The sequence below is a fragment of the Salvelinus fontinalis genome, chromosome 15 (assembly GCF_029448725.1).
Source record: "Salvelinus fontinalis isolate EN_2023a chromosome 15, ASM2944872v1, whole genome shotgun sequence".
Lineage (NCBI taxonomy): Eukaryota > Metazoa > Chordata > Actinopteri > Salmoniformes > Salmonidae > Salvelinus > Salvelinus fontinalis.
Window position 1 is genome coordinate 21,522,655 of NC_074679.1, and position 21,471 is coordinate 21,544,125.

The 21,471-nt window shown below is 45.5% G+C and overlaps 1 protein-coding gene across 2 annotated transcripts in view; it reads right to left on the minus strand.

Annotated features, from left to right (window-relative positions):
• The window catches only part of LOC129811534 (connector enhancer of kinase suppressor of ras 3-like), an 83,971-nt gene that overhangs the window by 61,737 nt on the left and 763 nt on the right, over positions 1-21,471 (minus strand). For both annotated transcript variants that reach the window (XM_055862927.1, XM_055862928.1), the window contains exon 2: positions 1,977-2,140. In XM_055862927.1, the coding sequence (XP_055718902.1) occupies positions 1,977-2,140 (164 nt within the window). The remainder of the gene's footprint in view (positions 1-1,976; positions 2,141-21,471) is intronic.

A 21,471-nucleotide genomic window follows, 5' to 3' on the forward strand; every position in this document is an offset into this window, starting at 1 on the left:
TGCCTGTCTGTGTGCCTGCGCGTGTCTGTGTGCGTGTCTGTGCGCCTGTCTGTGCGCCTGTGCGTGTCTGTGCGCCTGTCTGTGCGCCTGTGCGTGTCTGTGCGCCTGTCTGTGCGCCTGTGCGTGTCTGTGCGCCTGTGCGTGTCTGTGCGCCTGTGCCTGTCTGTGCGCCTGTGCCTGTCTGTGCGCCTGTGCCTGTCTGCGCGCATTTTTCTCTCAAATGTTGTGCACAATTACATGGTCATGTTATTTACAAAGCTTTCAATCATATTCTAGGCCTTTATTTCAAAACACATACGTCTCTACATATTTCGCCAACCTACAGCGCCTGTGCGTGTCTGTGTGCCTGTGCCTGTGTGCCTGTGCGTGTCTGTGTGTGTCTGTGTGCCTGTGCGTGTCTGTGTGCCTGTGCCTGTGTGCCTGTGCGTGTCTGTGTGCCTGTGTGCGTGTCTGTGTGCCTGTGCCTGCGTGCCTGTGCCTGCCTGTGCGTGCCTGCGCCTGTGCCTGTGTGCCTGCGCCTGTCTGTGTGCCTGTGCCTGTCTGTGTGCCTGCGCGTGTCTGTGTGCCTGTCTGTGTGCCTGCGCGTGTCTGTCTGTGCGCCTGTCTGTGCGCCTGTGCGTGTCTGTGCGCCTGTCTGTGCGCCTGTCTGTGCGCCTGTGCGTGTCTGCGCGCCTGTGCGTGTCTGCGCGCATTTTTCTCTCAAATGTTGTGCACAATTACATGGTCATGTTATTTACAAAGCTTTCAATCATATTCTAGGCCTTTATTTCAAAACACATATGTCTCTACATATTTCGCCAACCTACAGCGCCTGCCCCTCTGTGCGCGCGCCTCTGTGCGCGCGCCTCTGTGCGCGCGCCTCTGTGCGCGCGCCTCTGTGCGCGCGCCTCTGTGCGCGCGCCTCTGTGCGCGCGCCTCTGTGCGCGCGCCTCTGTGCGCGCGCCTCTGTGCGCGCGCCTCTGTGCGCGCGCCTCTGTGCGCGCGCCTCTGTGCGCGCGCCTCTGTGCGCGCGCCTCTGTGCGCGCGCCTCTGTGCGCGCGCCTCTGTGCGCGCGCCTCTGTGCGCGCGCCTCTGTGCGCGCGCCTCTGTGCGCGCGCCTCTGTGCGCGCGCCTCTGTGCGCGCGCCTCTGTGCGCGCGCCTCTGTGCGCGCGCCTCTGTGCGCGCGCCTCTGTGCGCGCGCCTCTGTGCGCGCGCCTCTGTGCGCGCGCCTCTGTGCGCGCGCCTCTGTGCGCGCGCCTCTGTGCGCGCGCCTCTGTGCGCGCGCCTCTGTGCGCGCGCCTCTGTGCGCGCGCCTCTGTGCGCGCGCCTCTGTGCGCGCGCCTCTGTGCGCGCGCCTCTGTGCGCGCGCCTCTGTGCGCGCGCCTCTGTGCGCGCGCCTCTGTGCGCGCCTCTGTGCGCGCGCCTCTGTGTGTGTGTGTGTGTAAGAGGAACAGAGGGAGAGAAACTGAGAAAGACCAAAAGCGAGCACACTAATCCATTTCGCCACTTCATGTCCTGCCTCCCTATCTGTGGGAATGTTTACTAATTGTAAGTCTCTCTGGACAAGAGCGTCTGCTAAATTGTATATGCACTACTAATCATCAGCTCACATTCAACCACCACACCTGGGACTCACACAACCTGATTTGACTCCATCTCTGGAGTGAAACTGATAGCGTTTCCTACTCTAATGTCCTGGAGCAGTGTTCCACATCCCATTGAGCTGTGTGAAATGAGAGGTTCTGCACCACTGGCTCCGTTGGCTGCCAACTATATTCTGGGCATATTTCAAACACACGCTAGCACTGAGAGAGCAGGGTGGCAGCAGGGCTGATGACCTAAGCTCCATCTCGAGTGATCCTCACTAAACAACCAGCAAGATCCTGGTCCCACCATCTGTTTTATCTTAAACTAGAAACAACCTATTGACCTGCCGGGTGGGGGAGGGGGGGGGGGGGGGGGGGGGGCAGAGAGAGAAAGATGTGGTGCTCCATACCAGAGCACAGAGCAGGTCGACAGCCTCCAGCACCAGCTCCTGGTGTCCAATGCGGGCCACACCCAGCTCCTCCAGGTCCTGATGGGAGATCTTCAGCAACTGCTCCCCGCTGATTTTCTCCTGCTCAAAGTTAGCTACATACTGCTGCAGCGTGTCATCCAGCCCTGGGGGGGAGAATCCATTGATTAGACAAAAATCACCTACAGCAATATTCCCTCTAAACAGCCCGCGCACAGAAGCACGAGATTGAACTTCACTTTAGAGTTTTCCCCGTTAATGAATACTATCAACGTTTCTTTTACTGTGGGGATTGTGATCGATTCAACACAATTAGCTATTTTCCATGCAACATACCGAAACAAAAACAAACTACGCAAGAAATTCTGTTCTAGGCAGAACGCACTGGAGTAGGATTCTATTGTATTGACATGCCCGACCTCTACACTATATGCAAATAGACCATTGCCACATATGGATCTGTGCCTTTCACTTTGAACTGGACTGTTTTGACAGCATGAGCGGTCATGAGTAGATGCTCTTGTTTTGAGATCAAAGCGAGAGCTATTGTACATGTTCATATCTTTTGCTATTTAGTGACTTATTAGCTGAGATAGATCATTTGTAGTCAGCAATAGGGGAGTAATTGCTTCCTACAAGAGCACAAAATGTGTGCATTTCTAGACATCTTTGAAAAGAGAGTCAGGTAAAGAGCTTTGCTCCATTTGTAGTGTTGTATTTTGAGACAGAATATTCAATCCTAAGTAGCCAATAGGCAGAGGTTAGCATAATTCGCATGATTCTCTAATATTGGTATGGAAATAAATAATGCATATTATTTTGTAGTGGTTTCTTGCGTCAAACAACCATTTTCAGTCACCTCCTTGTCTTAGGGACAAGTGGATAAACCGGTTAATTTCAAGCCCTGCACGCATGCTTCAAAAGTTTAAATGGAATGTAGGCCTACGTTGAACACCACACTTTGGCTGCTACTGTAGGCTAAATGATAGAACAGCTATTTCCATGTTAAAATGTTATGGGAAGCATCTTCTCCAAAGTTTTTTTTATGATAGGCCACTCTGGTAGGCCTACATTATGATCAAATGGCCACAGTAGCCTACTTGACCAGTGCTAAAACTAACAAAGTGGGTACAGCCTCAATGTTCCCAGTAAAAGCACCGAAAGTTGCACAGAATTTTCGCAACTTTCAAGTTTGCGCTCAGCAGAAATGAGATTTGCTCAGTGACAAATTAAATGAGGGAATGTTACCTATAAGGAAGACCTTTTCGTGTGGAAAGATTCAAAGGATAACATATGAGAAAACAGTAAAAACAATGAATCCTGCTTTGATGCAGGCCTCCTGGCTCCCTATAGCATTCAGTACCAATTCCTAGTTTAAGAGACACACCTCATTAATCCCTGTAAAGACACAACAGCCTTGTATTGACAAGCCCAGTTCTAATTGCGGACTTGACACCTGACAACATACAGGCGGCTGTGTGTACACAAACCAACAGCAGAGAGAAAAACAGGTGCATCAGATCTATCCTCAAGATAAACACACCATAAACAGAAGAGGTTAAACCTGACTGAAGTCTGTTTGGCCAGTTAAACAATAGATGGCTCTCGGGTCTGAATACAGTAGGAGAATGTCTTGTCTGCTATTCAAATCCCTACACTGTTGGATGAGTTGTAACTATCACAATACCAGCCATTCTGTCCACTCAAGGATAAGCAATCCATACTACATTACAATGACACCTAGTAAGGTCTCAGCTGGACCAATGAAACGTGGTTCATATTTTACAGGCCTGTGAGATTGACCCAGCGGTTGGATTTTACAGTGAGGCGGCAACAGACTTTTCCTGCCCAGTGAGGCTTTTTATTTGAAAGTGAGGAATAATGCCACCGAAACTTATAATATTTAAACAAAAGAAACTGGACATAGAACAATAGATCTAAACTGAACTGAATCAAAGAGCATTTAAAAGAAAACCGGCATTGTTGAGGCCTGGGTTAACTTGGCAGCATGCTGATCTTACCCTGTCCTCGGCTCTAACCAGGAAATGACAGGATTTAAATAGGGCTACCTTTTATTTACTAGTCCAACGCTCTAACCACTAGGCTATCATGCCTCTGACCAATTAACATCAAAAGCCAAGCATTACAATACACCCATGTTCAGATCAGAAACAACGCACAACTGTGCTAACCCACATTATAAATTACAAAAACAAAATGTGCTGCTCATAAACTGTTCCATAATCAATGTCTGGTTCTTCATATAGGCATGCATTTAGATTAAGTGACGGATGACATTATGATAATTGTCACAAGCACTCTTCACAGAAGTCTGTGTGGGTAATGTGGAGTGCTTTAGATAATAAAACACGTGTGACGTGTAATTAAAAGTCTTTCGGAGGGAAAGGACAAAACAGCTCCAGCAAATAAAGTCTCCCTTAGAGCCAAACAAAAATGCTTCTTGTTCAAAATAAAACCTGACTGCAACAATCACAACCACACAACCCCCTCTCATTTGGGCCGGTGAGCAGTGTTGACAACAGAGTGAATAACAAGCCTGTGTGTGGGAGAGGGGCATGGGCCAGAGAGGAAGGGAGGAAACACCATCTTGCTTATCAAAGAGGGCACAGAGATGGGGCAGCTGCAGAGCTAAGGCCCTGAGCCCTGGTCCTCTGAATGGCCTGTCAGCTGCACAACACACACACACACACCGAGCACTTTGGATTCTAACATTCTTTCCAGTCTAAACTGCAGCCATAATAACTATACTCCGTATAGGAATATACTACATATAGTGTATGTAGAGGATGTGTGTGTGCAGACAGGGTGTGTTCTGTGGTCAGGGGCCATCTTTATGAATGGCACCTCATATTTATGCCTGCGTGACAATCAATGTGTGTGTGGAGTGCTGTTGCTAAGGCAAAGTGTGTGTGTGTGTCAGCGTATTGAATGGTTCAGTGCTGCAGGAGATCCGGTTACAGATACCAGAGCAGACTGTTAATCTGTCTGGCCTGCAGAGCAGAGAGACAGACACAGGCTCCCAAGACTGACCAGAGGCTGCTGTGCCAATCACATCTACTGGATTGCAGCAAGAGTAGTGTTGCATGCTGCTGTGATGGACTGTCCACATCGCAACCACACACGCTGGCACATTCTGTACATTCATAGAAACAATTACATTCACATTAGACCTACATTTAAACCCAATAACTCAGAACAGCCAAGTCTTTCACAAAAAAACTAAATACTACAAATGTGCAAAAGAATCTTTAATATACCATTAGCTGTGCTTCATTGCATTTTTAACAACCTCTTATAAAACACAAAAATGTTTAGGGAAAGTCTGCAAGGCTTCTGCAAATGAATCTATCAAACTGCTCAAGTATAACACAACCAGTCAAGTATATTTACTGTCTAAACATCTTTCCCATTCCTATGTTGAGAATTCCCAGGGCAGACTTGACAGTTTTGGCTGAACCCCTTAGATTAACCGGGTTCAGGCAGCACAGAGGGAACTCACTTCATAGACCCAGTGGAGGAGAGTATGAGTGTGTCCCAGAGAGCGCTGTGCTGCCGTGTTGGCGGGCGGACTGATCCCAGCCCAACACAAACCACGCCTCTGACTGGGCCAGCCGCTGGTAATGGGATTAAAGAGAAACAAAAAGGATGGAAACCAAGGGCTAAGGTTTCTCCTTCCTGCATTACCCTCACCGTGTTAAAAGGCATTTCCTGTGGAATGATTCCATCCTTCTGCGGAATATCTCTACGGATGAGTAAAGAAGGGTAGAGGGGAAGGCAAGCTTGAGGTTTGGGTTACCAGGCCTGCTCTGGCTCAGACAGTGCCTGTTTTCCTTCCCATCCTTAAAGCTAGAATCCTTAGTTGAATCAATAACAAAGCGGTCTTCCCACCTCGGTTTTGGTAAAAAGCTGAGGGATGGGCCTGGAGAAAATGTTACCACTCAAATTCATATATAATCCTTGCATCCGTTGGTCTGACTATCCGTGATATCAAAAGGATAGCTTCAACCATGTTTAAAGGCTGTTTGTTTACATGACATTGTTGACAAACATTGGCGTGAAACAAGCTTATATTTTTGGGTTCTGATGGGGTATGACAGTTGAACTAAGCTAATGAGGAATTTATGAAAGTTACATTCTTCAAGAATCAATGGTTATATAATTTATTTATAAGTCCAAAAATGTAACAACTAAGGATTCTAGATTTAAACAGATTAACCTCTCCTGAACAGCCCATGTAAGGGCTGATTACAAAGCTTTGGGTAGACAAGAAAACCAACTTCCCAAAGGAGAACTTTCCTTACACCATTAATACCTATAGAAATTGGTTGATTTGTTTAAGGATTGTTCCCTAATTTTTCAAATGCCTCCAAAATCCCTCTCCAAGTGCACTGCCTTGAATTTGGAATCCTGGATCATGTCATAGTGGAGTCGGGTCCAACCTGGCTGTCTAACTGGGACAGTTTGAACTAGTCTGCCACTTCAAACAGCCTGTGTGTGTGTGGGGGGGGGGGACCCATCCCCTCTAATGGGACTAACAGAGGATCCCGCTGGGGAGAGAGTGGGAAATGGTAGATGCCGGCTTCTAGCCAGTAAAAATGTTTTAAAGCCGATAAATAAAACTGTTGCCGGGCAAATTGTCCGGAAGAAAAAAAAATCCATATCAAAATAATGCTTTTTATTCATTGATGTAAATACCAGTCGATGTGCTCCAACTCCAAATATGGGCTACTTCATAGGCTAATAAATCCTCAAATATTAGTGTGTTTCTATTTTTACTCACGCAAAATACGCAAGTTCCTCATAAGGGCTAAGTGGACCCCGGCTAAGCAAAATTGGTGAAGATTGTGTTGACCATGCCCGTTTTCAGTGTGACTGCCGAGTTGATTCCTTCTCCAAAACAGACTGCCTCAAGATCGCGCCTTCTTGAAAACAAAGTAACGAGGCCGATGTGCATCGAGCTGCTCCAAGTGGTTGGATAATTTTGACTTCCCAACAGCAGCGGGTCACTTTGAGCAGGCCAAGGTCCACTGTAAACGCAAGTAAATTAGAGGCAAATTGTGTTGGTCAGGCCCAGTCCTAGCAGTTCTGCTGCCACCCTAGGGAAGATCAACATATGCCACCCATGTCATGTATAGTAGAAAGATTTGGAATGGATCGATGGACTAGAGTAGAGTAATGATGTGCATCATGCACAATTGGTGCATTTCAGTTGAGCTTATTCCGTAGCACTTGGAAACAAATTAATTGCCAACTATTCACATTGGAGAGTTATGTTGCAATCACTAGGCAGCCAACTGCCTATAGTAGGAACCAGAGTTATCAATAAGACACGTATATTACACATGAGTCACAACCCCACGATAGTTCAATGACAATAAACAGAACATTTATTAACATCATTCAGAAAAGTAAAAACATATTTTTTTAAAGTGCGATATAAATCTGAACTTTGGAAAAAAGTGCTTTCATAAATGCATGGCGCAGGCCTTATTTCACAGGATCATTGTAAAATAAGATCTCAATGAACAAGCCTTACATAACTAAATTTGATTGTCCAACATCTTTTACAATTTCTTCATTTTGTGGCGGCCTAGAGTGGGACGGGCTGGCCAGTCACGGCTAGGACAGATCCAGCAATTGTCAAAATAACCCGAACCCTTTATCTAACCTTAACCTAATTCTGTTATGTTCATTTTCCTAACCTGCTGTACCAGTTCTCCTACCCTGCTTCGAAAAGTCAAATCTGACATTAATTTGACAATAACTGGTTCCTTTCTAGCCATGACCGGCCAGCCCTGGTGTTCAGACCCCCATGTTTTGTTATTAGGCCTTATTAAAATACTCATGCCTAGGCTAACTTAGAGAGGCCTGTAATTGAAAACAGCTGTGTTTTGTTATTTATTCATACAAACAGCCTATAGGACAGGTCATTCGCAAATTATATTATGTGTATGCGACTTGTTCTTCTAGGCTAAACGTATACTTTTTTTAATGACATCTAGCAGGGATGGAAGATGCAACGGACAATGTTTTTCTTTTCAATACAATAGAAATGTATACTCTTAATATTAATTACAATGATCTAAATGTAATTTTGAGCACCGTGGGTGGATGACCTAATGCGTATGAATGTCCGGTTAATTAAAATCTTGTTGGTCACATTGTCCGGTGCCAAATTTTCCTACTGGAAACCCTGGTGGGTACATGAGTTCCCCCAGTCAGATGACATTATTCCCATAGGAACCACACACAGCACTATCCCTATAGGTCATACAAGTCATAGTGGATATCTCCCATAGGAGTCACACTGCATTTGTTCCCAGAGGCTTCAGGTACTAAAAATCTGCTGTTTTGCCCCTGAGCAAGGCAGTTAACCCACTGTTCCACAGGCACCGAAGACGTGGATGTCGATTAAGGCAGCCAACCGCACCTCTCTGATTCAAAGGAGTTGGGTTAAAATGCGGAAAACACATTTCATTTGAAGGCATTCAGTTGTACAACTGACTAGTTATCACCCTTTCCCATGTTCTCTCTGGCATGTACCCGTGCCACCTACAAAAGAAAATATGCCCTTTTTCCACAGAGGCCTGAGAACTTGTATAGAGCATAGATCAATGGCTACAGGATGTGTGTGTGTGTGTGTGTGTGTGTGCACACGCAACTATCAATTTCCATTAAGGACATAAAAAACAAGTGAGGGAGGTCGGGTGTCACATTATTGTGAATTGACAAAGGAGATGAGTGGGGGTGTCTTTTCAGAGTATGTGAAAGCTCTTCAAAGGGGTAACCAGGCTCAAATGCTTTAGAAATGTTTTACTGCCATCCTGAAAACAACACTTAACACACACTTAAATGCAAAAGCTGAGATGAAGTGAGAAGCAACATGCATAAACTGACAAATTCTGTCTCACTAACCCAGGTTTCTCCTAATTTGAACATCTGTGTGTATGCATTAGTGCCAACAATCCAATTGACTCATTACACAAGAGGCCAAAAATATGGTTAAAGCCAAGTGTGCTTTCAATGTAACATAATAGGAGGAAGTTCCGTTTCAAAGCAATTAGACTGAGTGATCTATTTTCACAATATGGGGGATGATTAACAAAGCTAGACCTGATGCCCACAGTCTATCATTACCCCGCCCACTCTGGAGCAGGGGCCTGGATGGACGGGCACCTGCTGTTACTGTGCGGGTCCTGCTGTCACACACTACATCCATTAATTTGGACCTGGAACTATGTACAACAGGTTATCAACTAAACAGCTTCAGTCCAGAGGTGACAGGAGTTGACATACAGACAGGCATGATTCTGGACAGCTGGGAAAGAGCCGAGAGGCTGAGGCTCAGTTTGGACTTTAGAAACGGATCTGGATTCCACTGAAAGTCGTGTGGCTCAGTTGGTAGAGCATGGCACTTGCAAAGCCAAAGTTGTGGGTTCAATTCCCATGGGGGGGACCAGTACCAAATTGTATACAAATCACTACTGTAAGTTGCTTTGGCTAAAACGTAAATATAAGGCAATGGAACTGCAGCATTCTTAAAGGGATACTTAGAGATTTTGGCAATTAAGGGCCTTTATCTACTTCCCCAGAGTCAGATGAACTCGTGGATACCAAGTGTATGTCTCTGTCCAGTATAAAGGACGTTAGAGGTAGTTTTGTGAGTGAATGCTAACGTCCTTTATACTGGACAGAGACATACACTTGGTATCCACGAGTTCATCTGACTCTGGGAAAGTAGATAAAAGGGCCTCATGGACAAAATCTCGAAGTATCCCTTTAAGGCTATAAGCACAAGTTTTTGGCCATGTAAACACTGTCCTTTTGGCAGCCAACTGCCTGGCTAGTCCTGTGATAATCCTAACATTCCTGGTTCACACTAAATACAGCAAGTTTCCTTTCAGAAGCCAGAACATGAAAGTCCAGGGAGAATCAAAGAATAATCAGAAGAGTCAGACACTGGAAATGCTCTAAAGTATAGAAGAAAAAGGCTGCACAGTGCCCCACAGCATGTAGACTCGCTAGTATACTACTGCAACACTTTTGGAAGCACATATCATGTGTAAGGTTATTTACTTTACAATGAAATCCAAATACCTTAGATTGTGTGTTCTATTACAGGAGAACACTACATCTTTTTCTTATCTGAAGCAGACCTGCAGACCTTGATCAAATCACCGGTAAATCCTACATAATTGATTACGTGCTGCAGATTTAGGATGACATGCACATCTGTTCCTTACAACAGGATATAAACACACTGGTGCACGTTCACTTGCATGCACACACAGCCCTCCTCCTCTCGCTCCTCCCAACGCCAGGCTCACATCCGCCACCAAGCCCGGTGATACTCAGGCAGGCTTAGCTTGGGTTCTCAGGGGTTTGATTACATGAGAACAGTCTTTCACCTCCCACAGAAAAAGCCTTCCCTCCTCCTCTCCCCCCTGCCTCCCCTCACTGTTTTCCAGGGGGGCTCTGGCCATCTGTCCCCTCGTTGTCTCCTCCTGTCACCTACCTGGTCCTACCCTGCCTGGGCTGGACAGTGGGAAAGCTGCTGGGCGTACAATAGCAGTGCCACTGTAACTCTCCCTCTTATTTAGGCCGGCAAACCTGTGGGGAATCAGAGGAATAGCCATTGTTCTCAGGAGGCGTGCCATTGTGGAAATTCCAGCATTCCAGCACAATGGCTCTGCGCAGCCTGGGTTGTAATTAGAAGAAAAAAAACTAAAAGAAAAGAAACTGCTAAGCCTTCCTCTGATGCATGACTTTACTTCACATGAGCAAAACAAAGCCCATACACAAGACAGTTGCTAGTGTGAAAGGGACAGTTGTGCAACAGTACCGTCCCCACTGAGCATCTAACCAACTGTGCACATTGAGTATCTATCTATAAGCTATGGACTGTAATCCCCCCTGGGCTATTAAGAATGTTTTTTGGGGAGGACTTTATCCAAAAGTACAATTTGACATCATGGCCCATCCTGTTTACTATCTGTAAGCTTAGAAGTTACCAGCACCAGGAGCAAATGTGTGCCCTCATCAGCTAATCCATTGGTGTGTTTCTGTAGGCTATTTGTGAGTCCTAAGTTTAACAAAGTGTATTTTTGCCTTGCAGGGCTTATCTTGAACAAAGATTACACTTTCAACCTGGTTCTCCAACATGATAAATGTCTTAAGGAGAGTGACAAAAAAAGCCCCGTCTGTCGAAGGGAGATGGACGATGACGGCACAGAGATCACACTCATGTCGTGTGGTAAGATAAATAGCGCCTCATCCTGGCTCTACTAGCCCTGGTCCTACTCCCCATGCAGGCTCCAGTCACACTGGGGATACCTCACTCAGCAGATAAGGTGGCAAGACACCGACAGAGGTCTAGGAGGTTGGATTCTAGGGCTGTGATGGAAAAGGGGAGTTTTGACCTGTGGATATACTTGCTGACCTGCAGGCATGTGACAAAGATGGAAAGATAGAGAACTACACCAAGGGGAGGAAGGAGTGCACAACAGAAAGTGCCACAGGCACAAACACTGACAGTCACTCCTGGCTGAGTCCCCAAGCACCGAACGAGTCAGTCACCTCCGGGTTTCAACAGGACATAAACGGAAAGACCAGTTATGGGTTGCTGAGTTTCTTCCTGTAATGGAGATCCAATGAAGTCCTTTCTCACAGCTCAGAGGCTGCCACTGCATAAGCTTGTGTACAACAATCAGAGGTCATTCACGTCAATGCGCAGAATGAATTCTATGGCCATTCTTATTCAGTGAGGTCTGGACCTCGGACTGGAGCAGGAGCTGTGTGTAATGCTGTGGTTTTAGAACTACCTCTCCCGCCAACAAAACACTGCAGCCAGCCAGCCAGCTAGCTAGCCACGCTGCTCATTACCTCGCACGTAAACAACCACTAAAGAGATTAAGGGCCACAAAAATGGCAGAAATTCCCTGTCACTCCACCACGCCCCAGCTTTCCATGCTCATATTGTTGTGTTTGTTTGTCCTGTTGACGATTGTTTTTTTAACAAAGTCTTTGTGCAATTGTAACACCTCCCAGAGCTTGCCAAAGTCATCTGAAAAACCATCTTAAGTCAACTTCACTCAACCCCCCCCCCCACAAGGCACCTGTACTGTCACTATCGCGCCAGGCTAAAACATAAGTAGTATTTTCCTCCGAGGTTGTCTCTTCAGTCTTCACAGAGATAGAACACCACGTTTCATCCCAGCGAGGCAGAGGAAAACTATCATGCCCAGCCATGTAAAAAAGGGACCTGACCAGGAAACACTCCTGCCCTTTATTTATAGACAATAGACAGACTGCCTGTACAGTATAGTGCGTGACCTTTATTTATAGACAGACATATAGACTGGCTGTGTAGTGAGTGAGTGAAGTGACAACAGTGGCCTCTTCTCTCCTCATGTCAGGTGTGTATGATCATGGTGGCCTGGCCAGTTTAACAGGGGTGTCATGGGACTACCTTTAAGATTATCTCTGAAGGGGAACAAAGGAAATACACAACTTTACAACCCCCCAAATATGACTTTTAGTTAAGTTCTAAAAGGCTGTTAAACATTCCGAAAGGACCAGAAAAAAATATCTGCCATCTTAACTGCCAAGCGAAGAGGAGAGTATTTCCTCATCCAAATCTAAAAATGAACCTGGCATCCCATTTCTGACCTCCCCATAAATCGGGCAGGCCTGCCTCCCGCTTGGCCCAGGCACACACACTTTGCTATACCCACGATGTGCATTCTCTCAGCTAAACCAGGCTTTACCAGTAACCCTGCTCTTTGTGCCGGTACCAAACACAATGACTGCCAGCGCAGCCCTCAACCACAGCTGGGCCTGGTAAACAAACAACGGGAGCGGAGCCATGATAACGGGTCTGGTGGGGAGTTGGAGACTTGAGATGGGGGGGGGGGGGGGGGGGGGGACATTCCGTTTAGAAAGATTTACAGCCTACACGCATCCAGGTCAGGGAAGGAGACAAGGGTCAAAGAGGATTGAGTATCGTTAATGGTCTTGAGTGGGAGGGATGACAGTAAGTCATCAGCACACAGGACATACATACACACCAAGCTGAGAATCAACACACCACAATGATGGTTGTACTGCTTTCATTGAGATTTCACAGTCACCCAAATGTTCTCTTACTCAGATTACATGCTGTACATTACAGCTGAATAGAAACAACTATGCAATAGGAATCCCCCGCAGCTAGTGCTCAGATCCTGTGGAACAGAGAGAACGAGTTGAAAAGAGAGCGGGGAGTTGGGATGAGTCGGTCCTGTTCTCCGTGTGGGAGAGACTGAAGGTGAGTCATCTTCAGTGGGATGTCATCTGTGAGCGACAGCGTGACCAGCCAGTGTGACACCCACAGGGTACGACGCAGACAGACAGCTATCCCACTGCAAGGCAGTGACGCACCACAGACTCCTACTCTGCCATGTTAATGACCTACCTGTGTCTCTCTCCCTCCTTGACACACACAAAATAATGTGTTTCTGGATCTCTTATGATGTGTTAGTGACACACAAAGAAAAGTACTCTCACAAATCATGAATGATTGAGTAGTTCCTTGTGACGGCAGGACAGACACACAGCAATCATTTTTCACCACAACACACCCTGTTCAATTCCTGCTCCGCGTCACCCACTACTGTCGTGAATGAACTAGAGTGACTGACCGAGTTACTGTCATTTTAACCCACAGAAATTCTGTCAACATAAAATGTACTGTTGACTGGAAATTGTTCTAAAATTACAAACAGAGGTCAAACAAGGCGAAGAGAGTCCCAGCTATAGGATTGTGTTAGACCACTGAAAATGGCACTTTTCCTTGAGATGGGAGATACCAGTAGTTTGAGCAGTAATACATTATATGCGATACTACAAAGGCAGACATTACATGGGTTAATGTCAAACAACCTGAGGAATGCAATCTCTAGGTTACTGCCTTTGATTGGTAGAATGTAGACTTGCCTATATGCCCTTAAAGCAGTAATAAGCAGTTAAAACAATAACAAAGCATTCTCCCCACCCCTGTTTCAGTAAAAAGCAGAGAGATGGGGCTGGAGAAATGTAAATCACTTAGAAATTCATAGACAGAGCTATGGATGCAATGACTGACCATCCATGATATCAAAATGACAGTTTTAACCATGTTTTGAGGCTTTAGTGTTTATTTACATTTACAAACATTGTAGTGAAACCAGCTTATATTTTAGGTTCCAATGGTCTGACAGTTAGACTTCAATGGATGAAGCAAAAGCAGATTGCCACTTTAAGATGCTGTTACACATTACATACAACCGTAGTGAAAGAATGACTGTTTATGCCTATTTTAGAACTACAAAATATTTCTCAATTATACAACGTGTTAATTTTGTTTTAGCATGAGAGCACTTAAGATAAATGTGCGAACACCAACAGGTTATGGCGGAATGAGAAGACTTGCATGTGTATAGGAAGTGTGTTCTTAACCGAGAGGCTGAACAGTCATTCTAGCTCAGGCATTTAAATCCTTAAAAAAAAAGAAACTGGTGGCATAAGTGCATAAAAGGACATTCATGCTTGTTTTCACTGCTGATTCACAGAGGCAGTAGTTGGGTCCAGTAGCAGAACACATTCCTGTCATATCCAGTGGCTGTTAGAGCTTAGTTCACTCCATGGTGCTTTAATAGTACTAACACCACCACTGTAGTGAGCATTTACAGGCCTGTCCGCACTGTACATCGCATTCCTAACACCAACTACACAATAAAGGCTCAAAATGTCTGACGGAACTTTGTCGGAGCCTACAACAGCACGTAGTGGTACTTCAAAATCGGCAGACCTAGTCATGAGGAACGAGCAAAGACCACGACAACTGTTTGCAACTTAAGAGTTCGCCCACAACGTGGAAATTGTCTGGCGCAGCAAAATCATGCCTATACAAAACATGTCGTAAACATAGACTTTCTACGGTGAGGTCAAAATAAATACCAACCATTCCGTATACAACAGTCCAGGAATATCACTCATATGATTCCGAAGTTGAGGTACACCATCTCTCACAGCTCTCTGTATGGGCAGTCAGACACTATGGCTGCAGTGACCCATCTGTGCCCTGAGCAGTGCCACCTAAGGTTGCGATTATTCCCACAGTGTTAAGCTCTGTGTGTTTCAGAGGCCAATGCTCTTAGGGCAGACTGGAGCCAAACCTCTAGAAGCACCGCTAAGCTCAGATGATCTGGGAGATTTGCAATTCACATTGGGATTTGAATGAAAAGCAAACGGCCCTGCCCAGTTTGACAGAGGCACAAGGAAGGTGACCCCCTCTAACCTTCCAGAGCATTTTAAAATGAGCGTCAACCAATTCTGGTTTACAGTTTGTAACCTTTTATGAACCTCTCAGACAATATCGTCTTCATTGTGTACGTTCTAATTAAAATACTTGGCCTAACCACCAACCCAGTACTGTTGCACACAACAAACTGGACAATGGAGAACTATAATCTATTGGTGACTGATTGAGAAGTCCCCATATTGCAAGCTCTTCCACATCAGGTTAACACATGGGCCTGTCAGAAACAGAACAGGCAGGGCAAAACCACTGCGATCACTTTCAGGTTCCTGTCCCTCAGGGAGAATCCTCTTACACAGCTTCCCTGAAGTCTAAAGCCTTTTAAAAAAGGGAAGTTACACATATCTCTAGTTCAACAGATTACAATAGGTCCACCCTAAAAAGGAGAATGAGAGGATTACTGGACATTCGTTTGTGCCAAAATGACAGTTTTATCTTAACGATTTCCATGGAATAATCTGTCATTCTTTACTTCCTTCTTTGAACATGGTCCCTGGTGTGTGGAGGGGGGGGCAGTCCTGTGGTACTTAGCCCAGTTTAGTTCAAATGAACACATGCTTCTCTACTGGCTGTATACATAGTCGATGCAGGTTATTACAGGGGATTAATAAAGCCTAGGTCATTGTGAGGACTTTTTAAAAATGCAGCCATGCTGGTAGAGAAGAGCAAGAGATGGGCATTATCATGTGTAGTAGAGAGAGGCACATGGCTCAATAAGCTCTCTGTTCTGAGTCTGTTCACACCGCCACCCTGTAATTGTCTGATAAGGATCATGAAGATCAATGCCAACACCTCACTATCAGCTCTCAAGATAAGGCCTCGGACATGCTCCAGAGGCAAAGCCACTGGGCAAGGGGCACTTCACACACTACCAATTTGGCATGTCAGTGCTATTCTAAAAAATTACACCCTCCTCTTCTGGCTGGTACAGTCCTTATTTTTGACACTTGCATCCTGTGACCACATTGGGACAGATGTAGGCCACTAGATCATCTGCTCTCTAATCGTGGTCCATTGCTTAAAAACAAACCTGTCGCTACATTTCTCACACCAATTACAACAGTCTGCTTGCAAGAGTCTTTGTGATTGGAGTATTCTATTGTCAAATACTGAAAACCTCAGACATACTGTAACACTATACTGCTGATGTTTTTCTGAAACTAAAGTCAGTAAAACTCACATTACTATGAAAGCCTCTTCTTACTCACCAACTTGAACAGTAGTTGTGATTGCACATTTGGAATGCCTGAGCAAACTTGGTGGACTCTGCTGTGAGTAGGAGGATAAAAAAAGAAAGTGAGTTTGTAAGTGTGAAACTACTCAGCTGAGTTTTGAACTAAACATTCTCTGAACAGCACTAGCTCTCCTCAGTCTGGGCATTAGGAGCAGCAGGTAGCCTAGTGGTTAAGAGTGTTGGGCTAGTAACCCAAATGTCCCTGGTTAGAATCCCCGAGCAGACTAGGTGAAAAATCTGCCTATGTGCCCTTGAGCAAGGCACTTAACCGCTCCTGTAAGTCCCTCTGGATAAGAGTGTCTGCAAAACTTCTTAAATGTAATGTGAACGGATTCAAGACTATATTTGAGAAATGACTGGAGTCTGCCATCAACTTCAACACCCAGTGTGGTCCTGCTAGTGTTATTGAGTACAATTGCTAAGGAAAATATAAAAATAGATTAAAACTGTATTAAAGTGAATTTCACAATATTAGTGCATACGGTAGTATGATAGCCTGCTTGAAGACCTGGTGAGAAAGGTGCTGCAGGACATCCAGTCAAAAACAATGTTAAATTGAGAGATTTAACTGGCCTTTCACTCAATATACACTGCTCAAAAAAATAAAGGGAACACTTAAACAACACAATGTAACTCCAAGTCAATCACACTTCTGTGAAATCAAACTGTCCACTTAGGAAGCAACACTGATTGACAATAAATTTCACATGCTGTTGTGCAAATGGAATAGACAAAAGGTGGAAATTATAGGCAATTAGCAAGACACCCCCCAAAACAGGAGTGATTCTGCAGGTGGTGACCACAGACCACTTCTCAGTTCCTATGCTTCCTGGCTGATGTTTTGGTCACTTTTGAATGCTGGCGGTGCTCTCACTCTAGTGGTAGCATGAGACGGAGTCTACAACCCACACAAGTGGCTCAGGTAGTGCAGCTCATCCAGGATGGCACATCAATGCGAGCTGTGGCAAGAAGGTTTGCTGTGTCTGTCATTGTAGTGTCCAGAGCATGGAGGCGCTACCAGGAGACAGGCCAGTACATCAGGAGACGTGGAGGAGGCCGTAGGAGGGCAACAACCCAGCAGCAGGACCGCTACCTCCGCCTTTGTGCAAGGAGGAGCACTACCAGAGCCCTGCAAAATGACCTCCAGCAGGCCACAAATGTGCATGTGTCAGCATATGGTCTCAAAAGGGCTCTGAGGATCTCATCTCGGTACCTAATGGCAGTCAGGCTACCTCTGGCGAGCACATGGAGGGCTGTGTGGCCCCACAAAGAAATGCCACCCCACACCATGACTGACCCACCGCCAAACCGGTCATGCTTCAGTTTCAACTCTTCTGCCTGCGGTTATGGAACCCCTACCTGTCCCAGACCTGCTGTTTTCAACTCTTAATGATCGGCTATGAAAAGCCAACTGAGATTTATTCCTGATTATTATTTGACCATGCTTGTCATTTATGAACATTTTGAAAATCTTGGCTCTCTAATTTTCTCCTTCTCTCTTTCTTTCTCTCGGAGGACCTGGGCCCTAGGACCATGCGTCGGGACTGCCGCCCGTGGTGACTCCTTGCTGTCCCCAGTCCGCCTGGCCTTGCTGCTATTCCAGTTTCAGCTGTTCTGCCTGCGGTTATGGAACCGCCACCTGTCCCAGACCTGTTGTTTTTCAACTCTTAATGATCAGCTATGAAAAGACAACTGAAAATTATTCATGATTATTATTTGACCATGCTTGTCACTTATGAACATTTTTGAACATCTTGGCATAGTTCTGTTATAATCTCCACCCGGCACAGCCAGAAGAGGACTGGCCACACCTCATAGTCTGGTTCCTCTCTAGGTTTCTTCCTAGGTTTTGGCCTTTCTAGGGAGTTTTCCCTAGCCACCGTGCTTCTACACCTGCATTACTAGCTGTTTGGGGTTTTAGGCTGGGTTTCTGTACAGCACTTCGAGATATTAGCTGATGTACGAAGGGCTATATAAAATAAAATTGATTGATTGATTGATGCTGGAGGATGGTGCAGGCAGCAGAACGTTCTCCACGGCGTCTCCAGACTCTGTCACGTCTGTCACATGTGCTCAGTGTGAACCTGCTCTCATCTGTGAAGAGCACAGGGTGCCAGTGTCGAATTTGCCAATCTTGGTGTTCTCGGGCAAATGCCAAACGTCCTGCACGGTGTTGGGCTGTAAGCACAACCTCCACCTGTGGACGTCGAGCCCTCATACCACCCTCATGGATTCTGTTTCTGACCGTTTGAGCAGACATGCCCATTTGTGGCCTGCTGGAGGTCATTTTGCAGGGCTCTGGTAGTGTTCCTCCTTGCACAAAGGCGGAGGTAGCGGTCCTGCTGCTGGGTTGTTGCCCTCCTACGGCCTCCTCCAAGTCTCCTGATGTACTGACTTGTCTCCTGGTAGCGCCTCCATGCTCTGGACACTACGCTGACAGACACAGCAAATTTTCTTGCCACAGCTCGCATTGATGTGCCATCCTGGATGAGCTGCACTACCTGAGCCACTTGTGTGGGTTGTAGACTCCGTCTCATGCTACCACTAGAGTGAGAGCACCGCCAGCATTCAAAAGTGACCAAAACATCAGCCAGGAAGCATAGGAACTGAGAAGTGGTCTGTGGTCACCACCTGCAGAATCACTCCTTTATTGGGGGTGTCTTGCTAATTGCCTATAATTTCCACCTTTTGTCTATTCCATTTGCACAACAGCATGTGAAATTTATTGTCAATCAGTGTTGCTTCCTAAGTGGACAGTTTGATTTCACAGAAGTGTGATTGACTTGGAGTTACATTGTGTTGTTTAAGTGTTCCCTTTATTTTTTTGAGCAGTGTATATACACTTAGCAAAACTATTATTGCAACAATTTCAAATATTTTACTGTGTTACAGTTCATATAAGGAAATCAGTCAATTTAAATAAATTCATTAGGCCCTAATCTATGGCTTTAATATGACTGGGAATACAGATATCCATCTGTATATCACAGATCTATGTATCACAGATACCTTAAAAAGGTAAAAGCATGGATCAGAAAACCGTTTGCCTCATGCAGAGCGACATCTTCGCATAGAGTTGATCAGGTTGTTGATTGTGGCCTGCGGAATGTTGTCCCACTCCTCTTCAAAGGCTGTGTGAAGTTGCTGGATATTGGCAGGAACTGGAACACGTCAATCCAGAGTATCCCAAACATGCTCAATAGGTGACATGTCTGGTGAGTATGCAGGCCATGGAAGAACTGGGACATTTTCAGCTTCCAGGAATTGTGTACAGATCCTTGCGACATGGGGCCGTGCATTATCATGCTGAAACATGAAGTGATGGCGGTGGATGAATGGCACGACAATGGGCCTCGTCACAGTATTTCTGTGCATTCAAATTGCCATCGATAAAATGCAAGTGTGTTCATTGTCCATACCATAACTCCACCACCATGGGGCACTCTGTTCACAACTTTGACTTTAGCAAACCACTCGCCCACACGATGCCATGCATGTTGTCTGTGGTTGTGAGGCCAGTTGGACGTACTGACAAATTCTCTAAAAGGATGTTGGAGGCGGCTTTTGGTAGAGAAAATAACAATAAATGATCTGACAACAGCTCTGGTGGAGATTCCTGCAGTCAGCATGCCAATTGCACACTCCCTCAAAACTTGAGACATCTGTGGCATTGTGTTATGTCACAACTGCAAATTGTCCCCAGAACAAGGTGAACCTGTGTAATGTTCATGCTGTTTAATCAGCTTCTTGATATGCCACACCTGTCAGGTGGATGGATTATCTTGGCAAATGAGAAATGCTCACTAAAAGGGTTGTAAACAAATTTGTGCACAAAATTGGAGAGAAATAAGCTTTTTGTGCGTATGGAACATTTCTGGTGGGATCTTTTATTTCAGCTCATGAAACATGGGACCAACACTTTACATGTTGTGTTTATAGTGTTGTTCAGTGTAGATTGATTAGTAGTGGTCCATTAGCTTCAAAAAATGAAGTCAACCAATGACTTTTGACCCAAAACACACAAACGTAACCATGATCCCTCTGAAGAAAACAACCTTAGGGCGATTAGCACAGGCAGTATTGGTGTTTGCTGAGTTTATACTGCATGTTAAGCACCTATGGCCTGTTGTCATTTTAGGCACAGAGGCTGTCTTATGGCAGTCCAGTGAACATAGCCAGTGGTAAGACCCTCCAATAGAGAACTGCTGAGTCAGATAGCCAGAGTGAAGACTGACGAGTAGGGCCTGTCTACTGAGCAAATTGTCCCTCCATCCACTGGGCTCACAGGGTAACCCCCCACAATCCCTTTAGCACATCTACACAAAGGCACTGAACAGGAACACTAGAAGGTCTACACACCAGGTTTGCTTCATTCTGCAACTACTGAAGAGTAGACGGGTGTGGATGTTCAGTCTAGGGCAATGAAATATGTAGGAACTATCAAATAACTTTACTCTGGAAAATGATGGCCCTAGCCTAGGATATATCATCAAACAACATTTCAGATCATGTTTCTTTTGACATAAAGATAATTCACAAGAAGCACTTCTATCCTCCTATAATGTTTCATATAGGGGAGTGTTGCTGCGTATCTGTGACTGCAGATACTTCTCATGCCAGTAGTAGCAGACAGTCACTTTGCATGCCAATGCTGTGACAGGATTCAGGTAGTTAAAAGAAAATAGTCCTTAGGTGATGTCATACATTTCCATAACCGGCATTCCAGGTTGGATTCTCACATTAAGAATATGCTGGGTGTACCAATACAGCATTGTGCATGGTGTGCTGTGTGTTTAACCAAATATTACAGGAAAATAGTTTGTGGTTTCCAGTGTTACAAAAATTGTCTGATGGCTGATAAAGACAATTATGATTAAATTAATTCA